General features: G+C 46.7%; 7 protein-coding genes across 7 annotated transcripts; 4 read left to right on the forward strand and 3 right to left on the reverse strand.

The window, feature by feature from the left end:
* Positions 1-820: 820 nt before the first annotated feature.
* Positions 821-4,753, reverse strand: Bathy07g00810 (predicted protein; the record flags this gene model as incomplete). The annotated part of the gene is made up of 1 exon (XM_007512116.1): positions 821-4,753. One exon carries the CDS (start codon positions 4,751-4,753, stop codon positions 821-823), a length of 3,933 nt encoding a protein of 1,310 aa, XP_007512178.1.
* Positions 4,754-4,966: 213 nt separating this feature from the next.
* Positions 4,967-5,539, forward strand: Bathy07g00820 (predicted protein; the record flags this gene model as incomplete). Its single annotated transcript, XM_007512249.1, has 1 exon — positions 4,967-5,539. One exon carries the CDS (start codon positions 4,967-4,969, stop codon positions 5,537-5,539), a length of 573 nt encoding a protein of 190 aa, XP_007512311.1.
* Positions 5,540-5,612: 73 nt separating this feature from the next.
* Positions 5,613-7,115, reverse strand: Bathy07g00830 (cytoplasmic asparaginase I; the record flags this gene model as incomplete). The annotated part of the gene is made up of 1 exon (XM_007512073.1): positions 5,613-7,115. The coding sequence occupies one exon, from the start codon at positions 7,113-7,115 to the stop codon at positions 5,613-5,615; it is 1,503 nt and encodes a 500-aa protein (XP_007512135.1).
* A 168-nt stretch (positions 7,116-7,283) lies between these two features.
* On the forward strand, positions 7,284-8,300 carry Bathy07g00840 (chaperone protein DnaJ; the record flags this gene model as incomplete). Its single annotated transcript, XM_007511984.1, has 1 exon — positions 7,284-8,300. The coding sequence occupies one exon, from the start codon at positions 7,284-7,286 to the stop codon at positions 8,298-8,300; it is 1,017 nt and encodes a 338-aa protein (XP_007512046.1).
* A 103-nt stretch (positions 8,301-8,403) lies between these two features.
* Bathy07g00850 (OHCU decarboxylase) lies at positions 8,404-9,435 on the forward strand (the record flags this gene model as incomplete). Its single annotated transcript, XM_007511969.1, has 1 exon — positions 8,404-9,435. The coding sequence occupies one exon, from the start codon at positions 8,404-8,406 to the stop codon at positions 9,433-9,435; it is 1,032 nt and encodes a 343-aa protein (XP_007512031.1).
* A 58-nt stretch (positions 9,436-9,493) lies between these two features.
* Positions 9,494-10,698, reverse strand: Bathy07g00860 (predicted protein; the record flags this gene model as incomplete). Its single annotated transcript, XM_007512079.1, has 2 exons — positions 9,494-9,510; positions 9,564-10,698. The coding sequence occupies 2 exons, from the start codon at positions 10,696-10,698 to the stop codon at positions 9,494-9,496; spliced, it is 1,152 nt and encodes a 383-aa protein (XP_007512141.1).
* Positions 10,699-11,062: 364 nt separating this feature from the next.
* Positions 11,063-23,970, forward strand: Bathy07g00870 (predicted protein; the record flags this gene model as incomplete). The annotated part of the gene is made up of 2 exons (XM_007512228.1): positions 11,063-23,930; positions 23,966-23,970. 2 exons carry the CDS (start codon positions 11,063-11,065, stop codon positions 23,968-23,970), a joined length of 12,873 nt encoding a protein of 4,290 aa, XP_007512290.1.
* Between the last annotated feature and the right edge of the window lie 35 nt (positions 23,971-24,005).

A 24,005-nucleotide genomic window follows, 5' to 3' on the forward strand; every position in this document is an offset into this window, starting at 1 on the left:
GGCAAATATCGTCGCCAATCGTTCGCCAACTTCGACTTTGTCTTCGTCTTTCCCCAAGAACAACTTCTCTCGACACTGAACTTGCTCCCAAAACTGCCACTCCGATCTCGTCTTCACGCGGTGCGTGTTGATTTGTAACTCTCTCCCTCCTTTTCCTCCGCTTCGAACGTTGAACGCGCCGTCCGCGTATTCGACGCGATTCGAACCTCTCTGTATGCCTCCCAAGCCGGCGATTTCGCCCTCTGTTCCACCCACGAAGAAGGAAAAGAAAACGAAGAAAACCAACAACGAAATCTTCTTGCTCGTCGATGAAGAAGAAAAAGAAGAAGAAGAAGAAGAAGAAGAAGGTTTCATCGTCGCCGTCTTCCTTTGCTTACGTGTGTGTGTTGTGCGCGTGTGTGTGTGTCTGCGCGCGTGTGTGTGTTGTGCGTGCTTTTGTTTTGCGGAATGGTTCAAAATTGATTCTTGGGATTTTTTTTTTTTTCTCACAAAAGACAAAATCTTAACCTAGATCTAAAACTCGATTCTATGTGTAATTTTGGTATATCAGCTTTTTGCACATATTTGAGACGACACTTTTTGACAAGGACTCTTAGTTTAGACTCGTTTTGTTACTATTGAAGAATATTCATACTTCCCTAAATATTACGTTTTGGTCATTGCGACACTGCGATACGAGGTTATCACACATTCTAACACCCCACCCTACCCTAAACAACATCAGTTTCCTTCCTCCGTGGACTAAGAAGGCGAGCACGGTTTGCACTTCTTCCTCTCTCGTTTGCACAGCGAGGCTACAACGCGCGGAACTCTAAAATTTTCATCGAGTTGTGTTGCTACTGCTGCTGATGCTACTGTTCCGACTGCTTAGGCCGCCGAAATTCTCGTGCGATGCGTCGAAATCGCTCTTCAAGGGCACGCCTTTCCTCCTGAACTCGCGAATGGTGGCCGTTTCGATTGCTCTGGCGGTTGATTTACCTTGCGCGACGGTGACGAACGCGCAGTCGATGTCGGAGCCATATTTGTGGCGGTGTGAATTCAAACGGTTGGCGATACTTTCGGTTTCGCCGACGTAGGTCCAACCGTTGGCGTCGCGGATGACATAGACGACGGAACAGCCGTGCGCTACTTTGGCTGGTGGGTGTTCATTTCGTAACACTACGAACACGCCGGCAGCATCTTCTTCGTCTTTTTCTCCTTCTTCGGCGAGAATGAAACTCCGAGCGGTTAAAAGTCCGGAGGCTAGGTCGGAAATACCGCTGTTTCTGTTTTTCTCAACTTTTGAGGAGGATACAACAGGAGGGGAGGATGACATGTCTCCTTTCCTAACACTGATACTATTTTTTGCAGTGGTAATATTCTGCCGTAAAAACGTCTGCGCACGTCTCAAAACGTCGTCCTCGAGCCCACAGTCTGCGGCGGTTTGTATGGCCAGTGACTCTCTGCACTCCCCATCTTCTATTTTCCAAGTTGGGCTCATCTTACCTTCTGGCGTTGTTGTTGTTCCCATGCGCATGTTCTTTGCGAATGGCGACAAGCGGGTATCGCAGTCCAAGACACCGTGAAGGTGTGTAGCAAAAACACCTCGACAGCCTAAATAATCTAGCTTCTCTATAACCGCCGCTGCGATAGCAGTGCCGTGCGCCGCTTCTGTTCCTCTTCCGAGCTCATCTACGCAAACAAAAGAAGAAGAGGAAGACTCTTCCATAACGCACTTGATCTCCATCATCTCCACGGCGAATCCGCTCAGGCCTTCGCTCGGTGAATCCGACGACGCCATTCTCAAAGTGATTGAATCGAATCTTGGAACGATACACTCTCCTCGCGCCGGTACCATTAACCCACACTGCGATAGCAACGCCACGGAAGTCAAACTACGAAGAATTGTACTTTTTCCCGCCATATTTGGACCCGTTAATGTTATCATTCCATCTATGTCTACCGTGTTTGAGATAACGTTCAGATCGGCGGTGCTGTCCATCCAGAAAGGCTCCAAGTCTTCCACTCGAAACGGAGTTTTGCAATCTTCTGGATCGAGAAGGCGTGGAATCGTCCATCCTTTAGATTGCGTTTTGGACACGTGCGCGTTTATTGCGAGAGAAATTGTTGACAAAGTTGAGCAAGCAATTAATGCACCAACGAATGGTTGAAGCGAAGTAGATAGCATTCGAAGTTGTCCAGCAACAGCCGCTTGCGCTTCCCGACAGCTTTGTCGGTATCTCTCTAGCTTATCTTCTACGTTTTGAGTCGTCCATCGATCGCTCAACTCGCGTCCAAAGCGGTCGCGAGGATGAATCAGAGATGTAGTAGGAGAAGATGAAGGAGATTCAAAATCTGAAACGGCAGTTTTAGAAACACCGCGCAACCACAACGAATTATTCCGCTGGCAATGTTCAATTTCGCAGCGCTTTGCGCGCGCTTTGCGCGTCACGTCCGATTTTTCGAGGACAGGGAGTAAATCATCGACAATCGCATCGTGTAACGACGTTGCCGCTGCATCCACTTTATCGATAGCCTCGGCAACTGTGTCTCTTCGGACTCTGCCTCTCCAGCGTTCATTCTCAAAAGCAAATCGTCGCGGGAAAAAGCGTAAAAATGACGAAGAAGGAGGGTCGCAACGGACAATGCGGTCGTCTACTTCATCGTCATCTTCGCCCAAAGTGGAATCATTCTCGTCATCATCATCTGTCGCATCGTCATCACCATCATCATTACTGACATCATCGCGCAGTGTTATCGTACCACTCAACGTTGCGCTTTTCGATGAATATCCTAAGTGATACTCATCAAATACATCCGACGAAATGATACTTTCAATAATTTGCTTTACGTTTCTGCATGTTTCTGCTAATTTCTTTTCATCTTCATACGCTCGCGTTCCAAGTTTACGGCTGGTCGCTTTCTCCAACAAACTCCGAGCCGCGATTCGTAAATCCGCATCGTCGTGCTCGAGAAATCGCTCGCATGCATCTGCCATGGCAAACAAGTCTGCGAAGAAAACATGACTAGCTTCCCGCGAATTCAGAAGCGTTGCAATTTTTGTAACGGGCAACGTTTCCAAGTTCGGCATGGATGCGTTCGTGTTTTTGAATTTTTCGCATGCCAACTGAATTGACCTGGCAACGTCGTGCGGCGGAGGCGATAATAACAGCTCTTGCAAATACGAGCGACAGCTCGCCGGAACATCCTTATCATTCACGATTGCGGCTAACAAAGGAGGAACGCCTCGACTAGGGAGCACGCCGAGTTGTTGCGCAGTATTCAGAGACAAAGGTCGCACGGAACCTCTCTCGGCTTCTGCCAAACGCGGGTCGTTCGAGATGTTGACGACTCGAAAGTCTTCGTTTGGTTTTAATCCGTGTTCGCGACGCGTTAAATCTAAAAATCCTTGAACGACGTCTCCGTCGTATCTGAGACGGCGTTGGCCGCGGCGCCGCCGACGGCGGTCATCTTCACTATTTATCATCTTCCCTTCGTCGTTGTAAAAGTCGTTTTCATCTGCGATCTCGGTAACATCGTAGTGGTCTTCTGAAACCACGGATTCTATGGCACCAACCTCCCATCGCAAACGTCGCGATTGACCCGAATTGCCTCTGGAGTTACTCTTACTCGCGTGATTCGCGCCAAACGATCTGTGTTTATACAACTTATTCCCCGCGCACCCAGAAGCGCGTAAGATTGCCGCACACCCCTCAGCCGTTAAACCGTAATCAACTCGGCACACTCGCTCATCGACGAGAACGCGAACGAGAGTGTACCCTAACGACGAAGAAGCCACCGCGCAGAGGGGCAACGCTTGCTCGTCCGCGAAATTAACATCCTCGCCTCGATCTCCCGCACCACAAACGTACATCGGAGAAGCGGGCGTGACAATTGCGCTCACGAATCTATCCTTCGGCGGCGCTTTCAATGTTCCATACTTCACCATCTGCGGAACTTCTTCGCACACCACCACGGAGTGCCCGTGCGACGTCAACCGATCTAAAGTTTCTTGAACTTTATTCTTCGGACACCCCGCACGAGGAACGCCGGTGTTCCCCATGGGATTCAACCCGGCGTGCGCGACTAAACAGACCGCGTTCCACCCGAAACACTCGTAAAAATCGCCAACTCTAATCAATAAAATTTTCTGCGGATGTTTCTCCTGCGTCTGTCTCGCAAAGTCGTACACCGTCAGCGCACCCCCCGCGCCGCCCGTCTTCGTCTTCGTTTTCTTCTTCCCCAAAATGCCGTCGTAGAGTCGGCTCGAACATCCTCGCAACGTCATATCGACGCCTAACGGATCCGTCGCATCTATCCTGCGAAGCATATTCTTTACCGTCGGACGGTTCGCGCTATCTTTGAGCATATTTTTATAGTGCCTGGCTTCCGCTTCTGCGCTGCTGCAATTGTCTTCTTCGCTTTCATCAACGTCCGAAGTTTGCAACTCCTCCTCCGCATCTTCCTCTCCTATTTCTCGCGCAATCGCCGCGCTCGAAAAAGAATACTCGCCCGAAGAAAGAACTCCTTTTTGCCCCCCATCGCCGCGCGCCGCGAACGGTCGTAACTCGCTTCCTCTTCTTCTTCTTCTTCCTCTTCGTCCTCCTCGCGTAAAAAAAACATCTTCTCCTCCTCCCCGTTGCCCCGAAAATCTCTCCTCCCTCTCGCCGCTCTTCTTCTCGGAGAAAAGACGAAGAAATCCTCTTCCTTCCAGAGCGGCAGTTGTTGTTGTTCTTCTTGTTGTTGTTGTTGTTGTTGTTGCTCTCATCATCATCGCGATTTGAGACGACGATACCCTCGCGCGCATTCAGTTATTCGTTGTTGTTGTTGTTGTTGTTGTTTTTTCTAGAAGAAAGTTTTGAATTTTTTATTTGGCGGGAAAAAAAACGACAGACAGACAGTCTTTTCTCTCTCATTTTTTTTAAGCGAACAAACAACCACATATCACAGAACAAAAATAGGTGTAATGTTAGGGGCAGAAAACAACATGATCACGACCGTCGTCGTCGGCCTTCGAGAAGAACAAGACGAAGAAGAGACGAATGCGACTCATTCTTACGCGGAGCTGGAATACTCCTTACACTTGTGCCCGAAAAAGCACAAATCGGAAGCGCAAGCGATGTTCAATTTTACCGAAGACGATGACGAGAAGGTGGCGAAATTGATCGTCGTCCCGACGTGCCAAAAAACCGCGGTGGATATCATCAAAACCGGGGAAAGAGTGGACGAGGAGAAGGATTTATGCCTGGAACGGTTTTTGAAGTTCGCGGAAATTGCGACGAATGTGTTGAGAGAGAAGAACTTTTGGTGCGACTACATCGACCCGTGTTCTGGGTTATCGATGATACATCGAGACTCGCAGAGGGTGTACGGGGAGGTGGACGCGTTGGTGACGCTGTTGAACTACGAGTGCACAAATGTTGGGTGTTGTAAGATTGTGATGCATCCGAAATGGGGGAGTAGCGTGTACCCGGCGAGTTTGTTTGCGATTGCGCCAGAAGATGAAGTTCGAGACGCGTTGCGGATAGCCGCGGAGAAGATGGGAAAGAAACGTTCATAATATTTTATACACTACTAGGATATGAATGAGATGGTCATTAAACATACGCTATAATTAAACATACACGCACTAGTTACAACTCGCCGGCGAGCGGGACGGTTAAATCAACGTCGTCGTTTGCCAGCGCGAGCATGAGTTTCACGACGGCGCACTCGGGCGACATCATCGGACCACCTTTTACGCCCATTTCTAAAGCGAACGATCCCGCCATGTACAACTCTGGATGCAAAGTGCCTCTCTCGCACTGCGAAGAGAGATACACTGCGAGTCCTTTCTTTCGTTGAACTCGTAACCAAGGAATCCAAAATTCGTCGTTGGGCATGTTACCGACGCCAAACGCCTCCAAGACGATACCTCGAACGCCTCTTTCGTACAAATCCCCGTACGCTTTATTCGGGTCGCATCCAGGAATGATTGAGATTCGAATGACGTTTGGGTTTATTTTAAATCTCGGCGCGTATTCTTTATCTTTCACGTTTAGCAGTAACTGCGGATTGAAATCGATGCCGACGCCGAGATGCGCCAAATCCGGGAAACTCGGCGAACTAAACGCGGAATAAATAGTCGCGGATACCTTCCTAACCCGGTTCCCTCTCATCAATTTCCCTCCAAAACAAACCGCAACTTCGTTCACCGAAATGAACGGAGGCACAAAACCGGCCGTCGCGCACGAGACTGAGTCGATGAGGTTTTGTCGAGCGTCTGACCTGGGCATGGCGAGTGGGAGTTGGCTTCCCGTCACGATGATTGGTTTCCCGAAATTCGCCAACATCAACGACAAAGCCGAAGTCGTGTACGCGAGCGTATCTGTTCCGTGAACCAAAACGAAAGCATCGTATTCCTCTCGAGCTTCGTGTAACGCCTTCGCTATGAACACCCAGTCGCTCGGAACAATCTGGCACGAGTCTTTATTGAACAAAACACGAACTCGTAACTTTGCAAACGCCGAGAGCTCCGGCACCGCACTCAAAATATCCGTCAATAAAGACCGCGGACCTAATTTGTTATCGTAATTACCTCCGGTTCCTTTTTTCACGCGTCTCTGATACGCGCCGACCTGTTCTTCTCCCGATATCACCGCTCCCCCTTGCGACGACATCATCGGTGACGGTAACCCCGAGGTGTTATTACTCGTACCTCCTTTCGGCGACGAAAGTGCACCGTGTCCAACGATACCTTCCATCACCCCTACCGTTGCCGTTTCCTCTTCAAAACTATCGTTTCTCATCCCCAAAGTTCCACCGGTGTGTAGAATCAGCACTCTCGGTTTCGAAGTCACAATCTGTATCCTATTCGTCTTCGCATCATCTGTTGGAGTCACAGTCGCGGCTTTAACTGCTGCTCCTGCCGGTGCTGGTGCGCCCAACTCTTCGAAAAACACCGGCGTTATGCTCCGATGACTCGCGAGTGCGAATAAATCGAGATGCGAATCCGACGCAATCTGATTCCTCCCCGTCGTCGTCGTTCTTTTCAACTGTTTTTTTCTCTCCTCTTTGTTGTTGTTGTTGTTGTTGTTGTCTTCTTCTTCTCCGTCGTCGTTGTTTACGTCGTCGTCATCTTGCGAAATTCGTTTCATTTTAAAAGTAGCAGCACGCAGACACACACACACACACACACAGGGAGAGAGAGAGAGAGAGAGAGAGAGAGTGTGTGTGAGAGAGAGATGAATAAATGGTACAACACTACTTCTTAAATGCGCGTTTTTTATGACGACAATGCCGCAGAATACGCGAAGTTTAGAGAGATGACGACGACGAGAACGCTTTACGCGCACGCTCACGCTACACGCGTCGAGAAAAACAACACCAACACCTTCAACAACAGACGATTTGAACGAAGATATTTTCGAACGCGAGACCGAATGAGAACGGAGACGATTCGTCGGAGTTTCGTCTCCCTACGGGTTGATGACGATGATGATGGAAGGAGGAGGAGGAACGCGAGGACTGCGGCGTCATCTTCTTCTTCGAACGCTCCATTCGACGACGATTCAGAGGACTTGTACGAGATTCTCAACCTTTCTCAACCGTACGAATCATTGACCAAGAGAGATATCAAAACCGCCTTTCGAAAGAGAGCGTTGGAAACGCACCCGGATAGGAACAAGAAACCAAACGCTTCGGAGGAGTTTAACAAGTGCAAGCGAGCGTACAACACGCTCTCGGACGATCGTTTGAGAAAGGAGTACGATAGGAAAAGACTTTTTTGGAAGAAGAATGGCGGCGGCAATGGGAGTAGTAGTAGACCGTGGACGACGACGACGAGCGCTTCTTCTTCGTCGTCGTCTTCGTCGTACGCGCGACCACCCAAACAACAACAACGGCAGAAAGCGGAGGAAGAAGAAACGTTTTACGGCTTTTCAGATTTCTTCCGCGACGTGGAGAAAGAGTTCGAAGAGCGCGAAAGACGCAAAGGAAGAGACCCGTCCAAGCCGAAGAGCATATGGGAAGAGTTGGAGACGCTCGGCGAGGAGTTCGTGGAGTTTTTAGAGGAGAACGAGAGGAAAGATTTCCAAAAATACGACGACGCCAGAGAAGAAGAGGCGAAGAAAACGAGGAACGACGACAGTACGAACGGCGGCGGGAATTCGAGCGCGAGTCGCGAAAGCAGCAGTTATAGTAAAAGTAGTAGTAGTGCAAGTAGTAAAGCGACGATACCGCCGAAGAGTGATGATGATAAAGCGAATAAGAAAGTGGCCGCGAAAGATGAATCCGTCGAGGACATGTTGCGAGCGCTCAAGAAGCAAATGGGGAAGTCTTGACAAAGAAACGTTTTAAGAAGGAAAACCTCAACTCAAATAACATCAAAGTAATCCGCGCATAAACACGAACACACACACACACACACACACACACATCATCATCATGTCTTCTTCAGTGGTAGACTTTCACTCCTTGTCGCGCGAGGAACTTTGCCGTCTTTTTTCTCAGTGTTGCTCCTCGACCGAGTTCGCGTCTCGACTCGCCGACTGCTGTTGTGCGTCGTCGAATTCGTCGTCGTCGAATTCTCACGTCAAAGCGAAACAGATTATGCAAAAATCTATGCCGGCGTTGGTGCACGCGGCGCGAGAAATATGGTACGACTTGAACCCTTCGAGAGATTGGGAAGAAGCGTTTCGAGGGCATCCGAGAATCGGGGACGATCCGGTGAAGTTGAAGGAGAAGTTTCCATCCTCGAGTGGGGATTGGGCCATGGGAGAACAATCGAACGCGATGGCGACGGCGACGGAAGAGACGTTGCGAGAGTTGGGGGAGATGAATGTGAAATACGAACAAAAATTTGGACGGATTTTTATCATATGCGCGACGGGAGTGTCGGCGGAGTTTGTGTTGGCGAACGTGAAGGATAGGATGGAGAACAGTCCATGGGCGGAGATGATGGTCGCGGCGAGAGAGCAGATGAAGATTACGGAGCTGAGGTTGAAGAAGCTAAACTTGAGCTTCGGCGACGGGAACGGAAAAGCGTCGTCTTCGATGAAGAAGAGGGTGAAGGTATTGAACGAACAAACGATAATTAGCAGTAGCGCTGCGAATAGCGAGAAGAAAAAATCGCCAATCACGACGCACGTGTTGGATACGGCGTTGGGGAAACCGGCGGAAGGTATTAAAGTTACTCTGAATAACCGGAGTTCGGCGGCGCCTTGGATTTCGAAGGAAGGGTACACCGACGCGGACGGGAGGGTGACAGATTTAATGGGAGGGGATGATACGTTGTTCGCTGGAGATTACGAGCTTGTTTTTCACGTGCAAGAGTACGTGCGAATGACGACTGGGCAGAAGAGTTTCTATCCGGAGTGTCCTATACGATTTACGGTGTTTTCGGGAAGAACGAAAGAGCATTATCACGTTCCTTTACTTTTGAATCCGTTTGGGTACGGAACCTACCGCGGCTCTTAAGATCTACCTGAATGAATGCTGTTGTAAAATATGATGATTTGCTCCTATTTACGATACTCTAATACCTCTCGCATCCTTTTCTAAGAGTTCTTTCAGGCGAACGGCGACTTTATTTCGACAGTTTTCACCTTCGTCTCGACCAATATCAACGTCGTCCCACTTCTCGATCGGTACGCATTGAACGACGCTACCTATCATCATGCACTCTTTCGCGCGTCTCTCTAAAACTAATTCTCGGAAGCTACAATCTCTTCGTTCGCATTCGACGACGCCGACGTCAGCCAACAACCCTTTCTCGACGAATTCAAAACATCTTCTCATCGTTACGCCGTCGAGAACGTCGTCAACTTTCGGCGCTATAAAGATTCCCCGGTCATCGACAAACGCCACGTTCGCGCTCGGTCCTTCTAAAACTTTCCCATCGTTTGCTACCCATATTCCAACATCAGCGCCGTGCATCTCTGCGTCCGTGGTTATCATACAATTTTGTAAATAATTCGTCGATTTAATATTCGAAAATGGTTTATTCTTCACCGCAATCGGTGTCGTTCGAGCGCGCAACGCTTTCGTCGTTTCTGCTTTCGTCCGCTCGATAACCACGCAATAAAAATTGCTCCCTTCAGCGCACTCCTTCGCGGATAGGGAAAATCCCCCGACGCCGGCTGTTAAATAAAACCGAGCTTGCATCATTGAAGAACAACAATCAGAGGAGGAAGGACTCCTCCCGCGTTGTCTTCTCTCTTTCTCCTCAAACGCCGCCGACACGGTCTCTTTCACTATTCGCGCCAGCGAATCCAAACTCTCCAATCCTTTCGGGAAGGTTAGAAACGCCATCTCCGCGCTCGTTTTCAATCGGTCCAAATGGTAATCCAAGTCTTGAAACGTTCTCGTCTCCGCGTCGATAGAAACCGTGTCGAACACCGCGTGCCCGCGATGAAACCCGTGGTCGTCCACTTTCATCACAAACGACTCGGAATCTGTCGTGATGGCCCGAACGTGCGACGAGTACATGGCGAGTTGTAAACAATTTTCATCGTCATCATCCGGAGTGCTTTTCTCCCGGTGTAACTGTAAGAAACGCTCGCCGGAAAGGACAGGGATTTCGTCAAAGACTTCTTCTTTATCTTCTTCGACTTTTGCTCGTCGTCTGAATCGTAATCGCTTTATTATTATTCGTTCGCTTCTTTTGCTCCTCGAGTTTGTGAAAACAGTTGTTGTTGTTCTCGTCCTCGTCATCATCATCATCTTCTCCGCAACAAACATCTCTTCCGAAGCAGAGAAAGAAAAGAATTCCCCTAGTAGACGGAGTAGACCCCTTTAATTACGCAGAAGTCTCTGATACTACTACTACTACTACTACTACTGCAACTGTGCACTACTATTGCTCTCCGCGACAACTTCTGAAGAAGCAGAGAAAATATAAGGATTTCCCCTAACAGACGTTTTAGAGTAGACCCCTAAAAAATATCTCAAATTGGACATGCAGCTGTTTTTTGCACTTTTTTCTCAGAATTAATTAAGCAAAGAAAACCCCCAGCTTTGCTCGAAGAAGAAGTCTCTGATACTACCGATACTACTGCTACTGTTGTTATTGCTTAAACACCACTCGAAGAAGCATTCATCAAAGATGTTCGAAACGCAAGTGGCGGATTTGCTGCAGCGCGCCGCCGGAGAGTACATACGAGGCATAGATAAAACGGCTTTGAAAATCAGCGTACTTTCCGGCGACGTGATTTTACGTCGGTTACAACTGAAACCGGAAGCGTTCGAGCGGTTGAACTTACCGATTGATCTCACGAGAGGCGTCGTCGGGAGTTTGAGGGTAAAAATCCCGTGGGCAAAGTTAGGAAAGGAACCCGTGGTGGTGACGATATCGGAGGTGTTCGCGTCGGCGAGACGGTTGAGCGCGGAGGAAGTCGCGAAGCGGGCGAAGGAGAGGAGAGAAGAGCATAAAAAGGAGGACGAAGCGGCGGTTGAGAAAGAAGGAGAAGAAGATGAAGATGGGAAGAAGAGGAACGATGAGAAAGTTGAGAGACTAGATAACGCTGAGAGATTATGGCTCGTGAAACGTTTGTTCGATCCAACGCACCGCAAGGAGGAGGGAGGCGGCGGCGAATTTAGGGAAGGGGAGCACAGCGGAGGAGACGACGGAGGATTCGTGCAAAAGTATGCGAAAATTATACTCGCAAACTTACAAATTTCGATAGAGAATATACACATTCGGTACGAAGATGAAGTGACAACTCCAAACCACGCGTTCGCCGCCGGGTTGACGATTCGTAACGTCAGCGCGCACACGGTTGATAAAAATGGGAATCCGGATTTCGTAAAATCGGCGTCGTTTGCAGAATTTCGGAAAAAGTTAACGTTGGATGGATTCTCGATTTACTTTGATAGCGAAGAGGAAGAGAAGAACACTAAAAATACGACTGCGAGCAATGATAATAATAGGAAGCAGCGCGTGCCAAATGTGTTTTTTACGGAAAATCCAGATCCGAATGCAAAGGATATGCAGCAATGGTTAAATGTGTTCATGCCGGCTTTCCGAGACGACGAAGACGACGAAAAGGAGAAGGTCGTTCTTAGATATAATCGAATTTTGCAACCGATTTCTGGCTCGTTCATCTATACGAAACGCGCAGACGAGAGATTTGACGATGGCGAAACACCTCGTCAACTCATGGAGTGTTACGTTGATACTGCTGGCGTACGTCTTAAACGTGCACAATATCACAATATAGCTCGAGTTTTGGAAGCGTTCAAAGTCCATCAGTTGAGAAGTGAAACGGAGCATTTGCGGCCGAATCTCTTTGAAGGGGAGTCACCACGGACACATCCTCAACTGTGGTGGAAGTATGCTATTTTAGCCGCGCAAATGAAAATTCGAAAGCGGCGGCAGCGCGCTTTCGCTAGCGCCCTGAAATGGGAAGATATCGTCGACTTGTCTCGAAAGAGAAGACGGTTTTTGACGATTTATAATCAACCGGGCGGCGCAGACAATGACGATCTTCTCGATGAAGTATACGAAATAGACTCAAAAATATCTTATCACGCAGCGATGACCTTCCGATGCATCGCACATCTCGAGAGAGAGCGCATGAATGATACCAATTCAAATTCTATCGCTCTCGCAGCCGTCCATGACGCGAAGAGATACTACGCGAAAGAAGTTCTTCCTCATAAAAAGAAGGGAAAGATTTCAGCGTGGTTTGGTAGTTACTTTAGTAGTGGTAGTGGTACTAGTGGTGATAGCAGTAGAAGTAGCGCTCTCAAGGACGATGAAGAAAAGGAGGAGAGAAACGAACAAGTGGGCTCATTGTTTAGCGACGATGATTTCACAAAACTCGAAGAAGTGTTTGACGTGAAGACGATCGAGTCTCAACAAAAATCTGCTGAAAGTTCCTGGAAAGGAAAAGATCTATCAGTTTCTCTTAACGTATCGAAAATGTTCATCGCGATAACGGAAAATGACAATCGCGATATTGTCAGTTCAGTCGCGCTAGATCTCAGAGCTTCTAGGGGTGTTTACAAGAATGGAAATGCGACGAGTTTTCTTAATATTTTAGGTTGGGTGGTTGATGCGAATGGAACAAAAATATTACAATCCGGCATTGACAGGAAAGCCGAAGGCACTATTACATCCTCCACAGTTTCTTCAAATGGAGCACTTTCCGTGTCTTACGAAGAGTATCCACCATTCGATGTGGAATTTTACGATTCGAAAGCTGTCGTGATCGCCGCGCCGACATTCTTAGTCGTTGAAAAGCGCTTCATCGACTCAATCACTGGATTCTTTGAAAAACCAGCGTCTGACGAACTTACCTCAGAAGTCCTCGGAGATTTTGCTGAAGAAATTGCGAATGCAACAAGTAATGTCGCCAAGCGTACTGCTTCTGGTTTGCCTAGTGTATTGAATCGAATGAAGTTTGAAATTTCTATCGATGCTCCTAAAATTGCGCTTGTACCGTCGTCGGCTGAGGGGAATACGACGATTAGTTGTGATAAAAAAATTGTCTTGGATTTAGGTAAATTTATAGTTTCCAACGATCCAGAATGCGATCAAGGTAGCGCAAACAGTGGGGTTCGCGGTGATCCAAAGTATAACGCGTTCACTGTGAAGGCAGAGAATCTCGCGGCTTACATCGCCTCTGGTACATTCGACGTCCAAGAGAGACATGAAATTTTACTGCAGGGCGCAAAAGAGAATCGTTCGCGAAATGATTTCGAAGCTTATTTCATCCTCAAACCCCTAAAAATCAGTCTCGATTTACAGATTGCCGGGAGTGGATTCGAAGTATTCGATGAATTGAAAAGTAATACAGCGTCGTCTGATGAACAAAATCCGGGAATGATTGCGAAAGCAGACATCCCAGATCTAGCGTTCACACTCTCACCATGTCGGCTAGCGATGATATATAACATAGTGAACTCTTTTAAAAAGAGTCAACAATATGATGAAAAGGATAGAACGCATGATACAGAACGTGTTGCAATTAACTCTCGCACAGATGATGGTACTTCGACAGAGATAGCGACAAGTTCGAAAAGAAGCGAAGGAAGCAAAATAAGTAGAATAATTTCGTCGCGTGTATCTGTTGATGTTTCGCGAGCCTCGGTTGCTTTATGGGGACAAAAAATGGGGTGCAAAGACAACAATACCGTTGTGGATGGCGTATTGTTTGGTGGAGTCGAAAGGTTATCCGAATTTGAGTGCGCAAGATCGGAGCATGCGATTGTTGAAATTGTAGCCACGAGTGCAAAAACAATAAAAACATCGACAAATATGGACGAAAGTTACGTCATCGAAGCGGGCAAATTAGAAATTTACGACGTGCTTTCGGGAGGATATTTCATTCAGCTCTCAAATTTACCGGGAAATGGCGAAAGCAAGGGTGTTAAAATGCGATACGATAGCTGGACAAGTACAGATTCACCGACCTTTACGAATTGCTACGGCCAGCTCGAAGTTACTTCAGATATTTGTTTTCTGGGCATTCGCCGACCAACGATAGCATCCGTTTCTCGATTTTACGATGAGCTATCGCTTGTAATGTCCTCTAATAAGACTTCCCCGTCAGAATCTGAAGTAGAAAATACCAATACGAGCGATTGCGATATCGATGATGATGATGAAAAGGAAGAGGAGGATGTTCCCATAAAATTTCGTCTGGCAGTTAGATTCAAAGAATTATCATTGAGAACATTTGTTGAACCCGAAGATATCGCAAAAAACGGCAATAATTCAGCAGTAGCTTCGATTGGAATCCATGACGCAGATATCGCAATATTAACACAAACAGGGTTGAATCCTATGAAAGTGTTTGGTACCCTTGGTAGCTTGAGCGTAATGAATGAAACGTTACCCGAGTCGCATCCGCACAGATACTTTGTCTCGGTTAAAAAAGAAGAAAATCTAGAGCTTGATCGTGCTGGACAAGAGAAGTCATACTTCGAATATCGCACCTTCAATCGTTCGCACAGGAATTTTCCAGGTCACGAGCAACATCTGCTTCTGAACTTGAAGAAGTCAAAAGTTACTTTTCTGATGCATTTCTTTTCGCAGCTATTAAGTAGCGTTGGTGGATTACTTGCCGATGCAATTCCAATCGATAAGCTTCCTGAAAATGAGAGAAGCGCAGAGATCGTGCGGCGAGGGGTAACGCGACCTTCTACGTTTAAGTACGATGTAGCGCTATCCCAAGCCAAGATTGTTGTTCCAAAATCTACTTCATCTCAGGAAGCACTAAGTCTTGATGCAAAAAATGTTTCCGTATGCAACAGTTTGCAATGGAAATACGGCGATAGTCATCTAACTCGAGGTGCTGTGTTGATGGATACAATGTCAATTCAGTTAAAAGACTTTGAGTTGTTTATGGTGAACGGGAAAGGTGAGCGCGGCTCCTACCCGGCGTTATTTTGCGCAAAAGGCGAAAGCAATGATCCTGCTCAAGTTTTCAGTCTCGATTTGATATCTCCATCTTGGGATCCCACGGAAAAAATGTGCGCAAAAGAAATGCGTCTCTGCGCGGATGGCGCGATCACCGTAGAACTTGATGACGTCGAATACAATATATTACTTGCCGTTTTGACTGGAAATTTCTCCGAGACGGGTTTCATCCAGGAACCACTTTTTGAGTACGCGGAAATTGAAGTTCCGAAAGAGAACGGTACAGCAGAAGGCGAAATTCATACTGCGCCTTCTCTCAGTAGCGTGATTACGGTGAATCTACCGGAGGTGTGCTTGTCCATGTTCAATTCACCACGGCTCAACGCGAGAGCATCGCCGTTGGCGAGGCTAATACTCAGTCGCCTCTGGGTTTCCTACGAAACTTTACGAAATGACGCAGACGCGTACAGTGTTCACTTGACTTTGCCTGTTCTGAGTGTCCGAGATGTACGGGACGGAACCGAACCAGCTGTCGCAGAAGTAATCGACCACGCTGATAGGTCGTTGACGCTTTTAACGCTGGATTTACTATCTAGAGCCGATAAATTTGATCTTGGAGTAAATCTACAGTCTTGCCGTCTAAAAGTTGATCCTCAATTTCTGAGAGAGGTTTTGTACTTTTTTAATCTTAGAGATGACGAGTTGAGACGACAAATACTCGAGCGGCGTTTGAAGAACGATATCAGTTTCTCGAACAAGGATTTAATATCCCTGGCTCCAAGAAAAGAAGGTGAAGTTGACGATGCTGAGATTATAACCCTCTCTCCAGCAAAACGAATTTTGTGTGACGGATTACACACACCTCTGTGGTGTACCTTGGATGGGAACAGGAGAAAAATAGTTTTACCGCATTCTGTGACGAAGCATTCGTCATCACTAATTTGTGTAGGTAATTTTCGAACGCTTACGATTAGGAATGCTGTTATTGAAGGCGACGTGGAAAGATTTATCAGTCTTGGTACGCGTTCGAATATAATCTATGATAATGTAACCTTTGCGAAACGCAAGGACAACGAACCCAGAGACTTTATGAAAGTACCAACAAAGAAGGAGTTGAAAACAACAAGTGCTACAGAGTGTGTTACAACGTGTTCCATCCTAGCAAGAAACGTTGAGCTCTTGGTTCTCGACTCTGATACCACGATGAACCGCGGGAAAACAGCGAAAACTACCAATGCCGGTAGAAATGCATTGTCCGTACAACTGTACGCATCGGTTGACTATAAGTCAATGCCAAGTGAGATTGCGAGATCAAGCACCAGATCAGAATTGAACGCCTTTGTGAACGGCGTCACCGTAAATCTCTGCCGCAGCACCAATGATCCCACTAAAACAAAGTTTTTGCCTAAAACGAGCTTCTTGGAACCAACCGATTTCGATGTAAAATTTATAAAGGATGCGCACGGGTATCAAGTGCGGCTGGTATCTTCTGATGTGCGTTCAAGTTTTGATTCTATGAGTCTTCGCGTGGCGAGAAATTGTATATCGCAACTTAGTGACGTCGTCAAAAAGAAAGTGGCATTGTCTACTTTGGTCGCAGCGTGCAATTCCTATCTGCCAATAAGCGCCTCTCGGCATACGAACTTGAAATTCTGGCGCCCAGTGCCACCGAAAGGATTTTCTTTTCTCGGTGACGTGTGCTTTTCCATAGATGCAGATGCACCCGCAACTCCAGTACACTCAATCAGTGACACAGCTGATGTCACCTCTTTACCAATTGGATTCAATTTAGCGTGGCGTTCGCCCTCGAACGATTGTTTTATATGGTCTCCAATACCTCCCAGTGAAGAATACGTAAGTCTTGGATGCATCGCAACAGAAACTGAGAGCATGCCTGACGTTGTGACGATTGGGTGCAAAGTTGTCAGACGAGAAGTACTGAAAGAGTGCGAGATATTAGATTGCGCGTATGACGGTGGTGATGATCAACTTAAATTCTGGAGATTAGAGAACAGCTGCGGGACTTTTATCCTTTCGGAAAAGAAAGAGTATGCGAGATCGAGATTTGCTGCACAACTTCGCACTCCCTTAATTCCTGAGGAATTCATCGAAGAGAATTACGAAAATGTCTCGCACGAAGCTGTAATCGTGAGCGATTCAGGTGATGGTGATATACCCATCAAATCTAGCGACGAAACTTCGATCCAAGTTTCTTTGCCGAGAATCGCGCTCACCTTGTGCGAACCCGGTAAGCGCGACCCTTTTATTGCTCTTGACATAAATGACGTTGCGGTCGTAGTTCGTGGAGTTGAAGGCAGCGATGAGAATGGTATGGCAAGAGACGGTTCTGCCAGTACAAAGATAGATGTAGCGTTCTTCAATCCTCGCGTTGCATCTTGGGAACCCATAATTGAAGCATTCGATGTGTGTGCTCGTTTCAATCGCGCGCCGATGATGACGGACAATACTTGTTTAGAGGACAGCTTAAAGATTTCGATTGCGAATGTGATCGGTGTAAATTTCTCGAGCTCACTCGGTGATGCGATTGTTAAATATCAGCGAGAAGATCATAAGCTTTTGTCTTCCGAAATAAGTCCGTCTTCTGAGGCAGTGCCACCATTGTCATCACGGTGGCAGCAGACTCTTCGGAACATATCGAATTCAGACGATGATCGTAATTTCTCCGATTCAATCGCTCCAATACTGAAGAATGAGCTTCGAAGATCGATATATGTTCGATATCAACGCTCCACCAAAGACGATGTAGTTGAAGTAATGCCACAGAAATGTATCGCATTGGACTCATTAACGGCTTTCGGCAATAAAATTTTACCTATTCTAGATAAAAGTCTCGAGCCACCGGATTCAAGGTTCGGAAGTGAAACCACTGATGGATACTTAAATCCGAATATCTCGTCATCTTCACAAATGCGAATGAAAACGCTTCAATTACAGTCAACATTCGTTCTAACGTTTGCAAAGTGTCGCATTAGAATTGGAGCAAATAATCGCAATTTGGTGGACGTAGGAGAATCTGAATTGTATGCTCGAATAAATTTTGCTGAGAATTTAATGAGAACACGCGCTTCTACGTTGATCAAAGCCTCCTCCTCATCGTCGTCGAAGGAAGATTCGCATGTCGAATGCATCTGGTCGGATAAGTTCATCGCGAGAGTTCCGTCGGATGCGATCGATACTTGCTCTGTGCGCATTTCAATAATAGATGCTCGCGGGAACGGTGGCCACGGTAAGATAATTTCATTTTTGAGCGATGTGACTCTGTCCGATTTAATTAATATGGACGACGAGCCATCTCGGTCGAGTACCATAAAGTTACCGAATGATGTTGAAATTCAAGTTGCTTTCGAAGGATACGGTGCAGATAGAACTTCCGGAGGGGAAAGTAATGCGCAAAAATCACTACTATCTTCAAGGACTAGGCAAACTCACATCGGCGATTCAAAAGGTGGCTCGGCAACAAATGCTCTCTCAAGGAAAATTTCTGTGGAATCATCATCTTCTGTGCCATCGTATTATTTGAGTTTGCATCCTAAGGGACCTTGGACGCGACTCATATGTGAAGAGCTGACGCTTTCAGAATCGTCAGATGCGATTGATTTGAGCGAGTTCCTTGATTACAATGATGCAGTAAAATCGAAGGAAAAAAATGTTCTTAAAGCTGTTATAGCGCGTACAATTGATCCGATAACGCAGAGGATTGAACGAACTATACGGGAACTTTCCCGATTCCGGAACGAAACGGATCGGTCGATTGAAATTTTTGTCGTTCCGGCGAGGATGACACCGGAAAAAACTGAATCTTTGGAAATGAAGGCAAACAATGAGAATGGAACAAGTTTGGGATACGAGTCTCTGAAAAGCAGAAGTAGCGATCAAACGCAGTCTGAGAGAGTACGACGTGTCGTTGAAGAAGCTTTCGAAAACGAGCGCTTTCTTCCTTTCCGAGGATGGCGTTCTACGCATCTTTTACTCACGGAGCGCAAAGCGTGGTGCACCCGCACTGGTTCTAATTCCATGTCTTTGAAAGAAGACTTTTTGTCCGCTATAGAATCAAATAAGCCGACTGACTGGACGTGGGAGGAAGATGAATGGGAAGTTGATACAACACATCCTCATTGCGATGAGGACGGTTTTGCGTACGCGGGAAGCTTTCCAGAATTAAAATATCCTTTTCGCGCTGGGCAGGAGACGAAAAGCGCTCTAAGCTTTGTGAGGATGCGAAGATGGACACGAACCCGTAGATATGTCGTCCCCTTTGGCGCATCTTCAGAAAGTACTGACCGCATGTCTTCGAGTAATAGAGAAAGTTTCGTAGACGTCGAGAACCATCACGTCACGTACCGGACCATCATTGAGGCAGGATGCGAAAAATCGCTTCCAAGCGCTGTTATTGGACCCGATGCATCCTCGCACGTGTATTTTCGTGTCCTAGGTACAGATAAGGAGAGTAATAGCGAATTATTTTCTTCGTGGGCTAAGCCGGTAAAATCCGGCTTTTTCGACAGAAACTTCGATGACCGGTTGAATAGTGAATCGTCTGCGATAGAAGACGCTATGATAAAACGCGCGAATAAACGTGGGGGATTGGCGCTTGCAGACGGAGTGGAAGAATCTGCAGTGCACGTTTGCGAAGACGCTGATGGTTTAAAAGGAAAGAGCTGGTTCGTATCCGTTCGATGTGAACACTTTCCGCTCGAAAATGCTACATTAGCGAGCAGAAAACCTTCAGATAAAACAAGTGTCGATTTTCAACGAGCGGCGGCGCTGAATAGCGAATGGATTGTCACATTATCTGCGCCTTGGTGTGTGAAGAACGCGTTGCCGGTGTCAGCCGAAATTTCTCTCAACTCATACGAACAACTACGCGAAAATGAAATGTATTGCTTTAAAAAGAAGTATTCGAAAATTCTTGGTCCGGGTGAAATTGCAAAGACACACTACGTGGATCCAGGAGCAAAGTGCGTAGCTCGCGTAGAGTCAATTACTGGTGGATGGGAACCGAGTCAGCTCATAGATTGCGCGACACCGCTCGATAAGAAATTTGATTATTTTAATTACGGAGTTCCCGTTTCGCCGGCAAGTTGTAAAGATGCGGCAAAGAATGATAATAATGCGCCGATTTTAAATTCCGGTGGTTCCTTCACATTTGGAACTGAGTTTACAGACTCCTTAAGCGGTGGATCTTCGGCTAAAAACGGTATTAAATCTCGGGACGCCTTCGAGGTGGTGAAAGTGAGCCACTCCAGCAAGTTAGCTTCTGGAAATAAGATTGCCATGAAATCTTCAGTTAAAATTGTATGTTCAAAATGGGACGAAACTGACGTCGCTTCAACGAGGGTGCTTATTTTATGTTCTCCCATAGTTTTAATCAATCGAACCGGTGATGATATCGTATTTCGCTCATCCGCGATATCTGATGGTGGGAAGCAAAATAAGAATAGAGAAACTTCGAGTAATCCTTCGATGTCTGATGTAGCGATGTCTCTAATAGATGATACATCTGAAATGCGAATCAGCGATGAGAGCCATGTCGACGACTCGTCTGCCCGACTATCGGCGCAGACGGCTTATCTTTCGAAGACGCTACCAACGAACGGGTCAGATTTGAGCGAAGTGTACGTGCTCAAAGGAGGGACTACGGGACGTCCTGAGGACAGAATAACATTCATCGGTGCCGAAAGTGCGAGCGAGCGTCAAGAACAGGCAGCAGCTAGACTAATATCCAAGAATGAGCGTTTAGAGATAGGATGCTCTAAGAAATCTTTATCTGAACCGTTACCAATCGCGGAGCGAGATTTCATATCAGAACGAATCGTCGTTGTAGAGTGTTTAACGAAAGATGGTCAAACGAGCTATCCAATCAGTATCCGCTCAGAGGAACAGCATTATCTTGCAAACATTGGAGATGGGTTGGAGCACACGCGAGGCATGTTCACAGAATGTCTCGCTATCATTCTCGAACCTGCATTTAGCCTCATCAACGATACCGGTGAAAACATTCATCTTACCCAAGTCGATCCAAATAAAGAACATGTGTTTAATGAGAAAAAGGATGTCATTATTTTGCACTCTAAACGCGAGAATAAGCGCGGTGTTCCTTTGAGATGGACTGATACAAATTTGCCGAGAGTACTGTACGCCAAGCGAGAACGTGACGAAGAATGGGTGATGCCTTTTGTGCTTAAATCGACGCACACTGGAGATACGTTACTTCCCATACATAAAAGAGCTGAAGCGTTAGAGGATTTAGATGATTTTTTACACGTCCACGTCGCGAAAACTGAGTTGACGCACGGTTCTTCGCGAGTGCATTTTTCTTTGAGAGTAGGAAATTGTGTTTTAGAAGAGCAGATACTCGGTTCGCCGCCGAGTAAAGAAATGGCGTTGAAGAAGAAGATGCAACAAGATGCCGCCCTCGATCGCGCGGCGAGTAAAAGAGAGAAATCGGTTCCTTCTGCTCAGAACGATGTCGTTGTCTCGAGAAGAGTTACTCTTTCTATACCAGAATTTGTTTTATCGACGATTGATTCGAATGTTGAAGAAATTTTTGTCGTGACATTGAAAGGAATGGATTTAGAACACCAACAATCAATTGTTGGTGCGTCCGCCTCGTCCATCAGATTTGTATTACACTCGCTGCAAATTGATGATATGAGTCCTACGACGCAGTATCCAGTTTTGCTTCGCGTCATGCACGATGCAAAAGAACTTGTAGTACCGCCAATGTTGAATTTTGGTATGCGATCGTATCTCGAGGCGGACGGTAAAACGAATGCATACGAAGAAATATTGATAAATTTCTCGAATGCTCCATTGCATATTGCCGCGTATGAACCTTCGTTATGGCGCGCGCTTGAATTTTCCGATCATTTCGTTGATGGATCGAAACAGAGCGCGGTATCTCCAGTTGCGAAAGGAAAAGAAAGCCATCAAGCGGATCCTCAGATATTCATAGAAATGATGAAAATCTCGAAAGTAAGAATCGCCATATCATTTCGCGCGTCGGAACAAAAACGCCCGAAACGTATTAGAAAAGTTTTCCCCGGTATCGTCACCGTTGTCAACTTGGATGAAGCCACGCTTGACTTACGTCCTATGAGACTCGAAAACCAATGCGCGAAAAAATCAACATTTCAGGATACTTTGACAAAGGCGTACGTCAAACAAGTCAAATTACAGATTATTCGATTGTTGACTGGCTTTGATGCGTTAGATTCAGTGGCTTTGGCACTGAATCGTGCATCGATGGGGCTGTCAAAATTGTCCGGCGGGCGCGCGTTGGAAGATCTTTTTGGTGTTTCGCAAGCAGGAGGGAAGAAGCCTACAATGCTCTCATCCGCACTTCGCGAGAAGTTTGCTATCGGTTCGAAAGACAGTCGCGATGACGACGACTCCAATAAATCAGCCGTGAAAACTGGCGCTGCGGTCGTTGGACTGATGGATGGAACTGAAACTTTAGCCAGAGGCGTTTTAAGTGGCGTCACCGGTGTCTTTATGCAACCAGTCAAAGGTGCGATGAAATCTGGCGCCAAAGGATTCGTCAAAGGCTTTGGCAAAGGTCTGGTTGGAGCGGTGGCGCAGCCAGTTTCGGGTGCTGTTGGAATGATGAGTCACATGGCTGCTGGAGCATCGGGCAGTGTTCGTGAGGCGAAAGAACTCGTTGGCTTATCTCACGGCGCTCAATTCGCGAAAAGAGTCAGACCGGCGAGAGCTCCTTCAGCTGATGGAATATTGCGACCTTTCAGTAAAGAACTATTGAGTTGTGAAAAATTATGGAGAGCCATATCGAGTTCGAAGAACATCTCGAGAAGAGCGTTTGCGAACGAGCACTTTGCGTGGCAAATTAATGTTGGAAAGAATATGGACATTACTCAAATTTTAATGCGTGACGAGAAGAGCAAAGTTTTACCGGCGAATGCGAATTTCACCCTTTTCGCTACGAATTACCGATTATTGCTCGCGATGACGAGTTCAAATTCAACGCGGTCGCCGGTTAATACTCCGAGCTCCTATCGGATTTGTTGGGATATATCATGGTGCAACATTGAAATGGCGTATGTTAGAAGTGCTCTAGAAAATAGAAGCGTGGGAGATGCGATTTGTATCAAACTGAAGCGTCCAAGTCTTTTAGAACGAACGATAAAAAACAAGGCAAAAAAAGCGGCGCGCGAGAAGAAAATAAAGCAAAAGCGACCAGAAAAATTTCTGTTCCGTGAAGATGAATTGACCAGAATAGTTCCCTTGGGTAAACAAAGCGCGCGAGATGGTGATGATGAAAGTTTTCATCGGTGGGTGTGCGACCAGATCTTACATCACTCTCGAACGTTCGGAAAGGTGTATATCGTTTCACAGGCTTTATCTAGAGGAAAGGAAGGTTCAGATGCCGTAAAAAAACAACCCCGTTCGGATGAAATCAGTGAAGAGAGTTCCGAAGACGAAGGAGACTTGGTTTTATTTTCCGATAGCGATAGCCTGAGCGCAGAACGAATTCTTCGAGATGAAGGCGGCGAGTTCACTTCCGAGAGCGAGGATCTGGATGGCGACTTTGATGAGGACGATTTCGACGACAACGACGACGGAGAAGAAGGTAAGAAACACGGTTTAGACTGGGAATTAGAAGAGGATAGAGATTTAAAGAGATGAGTTATTCCGTCGCTTTACC

The sequence above is a fragment of the Bathycoccus prasinos genome (genome assembly GCF_002220235.1).
Source record: "Bathycoccus prasinos genomic : Chromosome_7".
NCBI classification, from domain to species: Eukaryota; Viridiplantae; Chlorophyta; class Mamiellophyceae; order Mamiellales; family Bathycoccaceae; genus Bathycoccus; species Bathycoccus prasinos.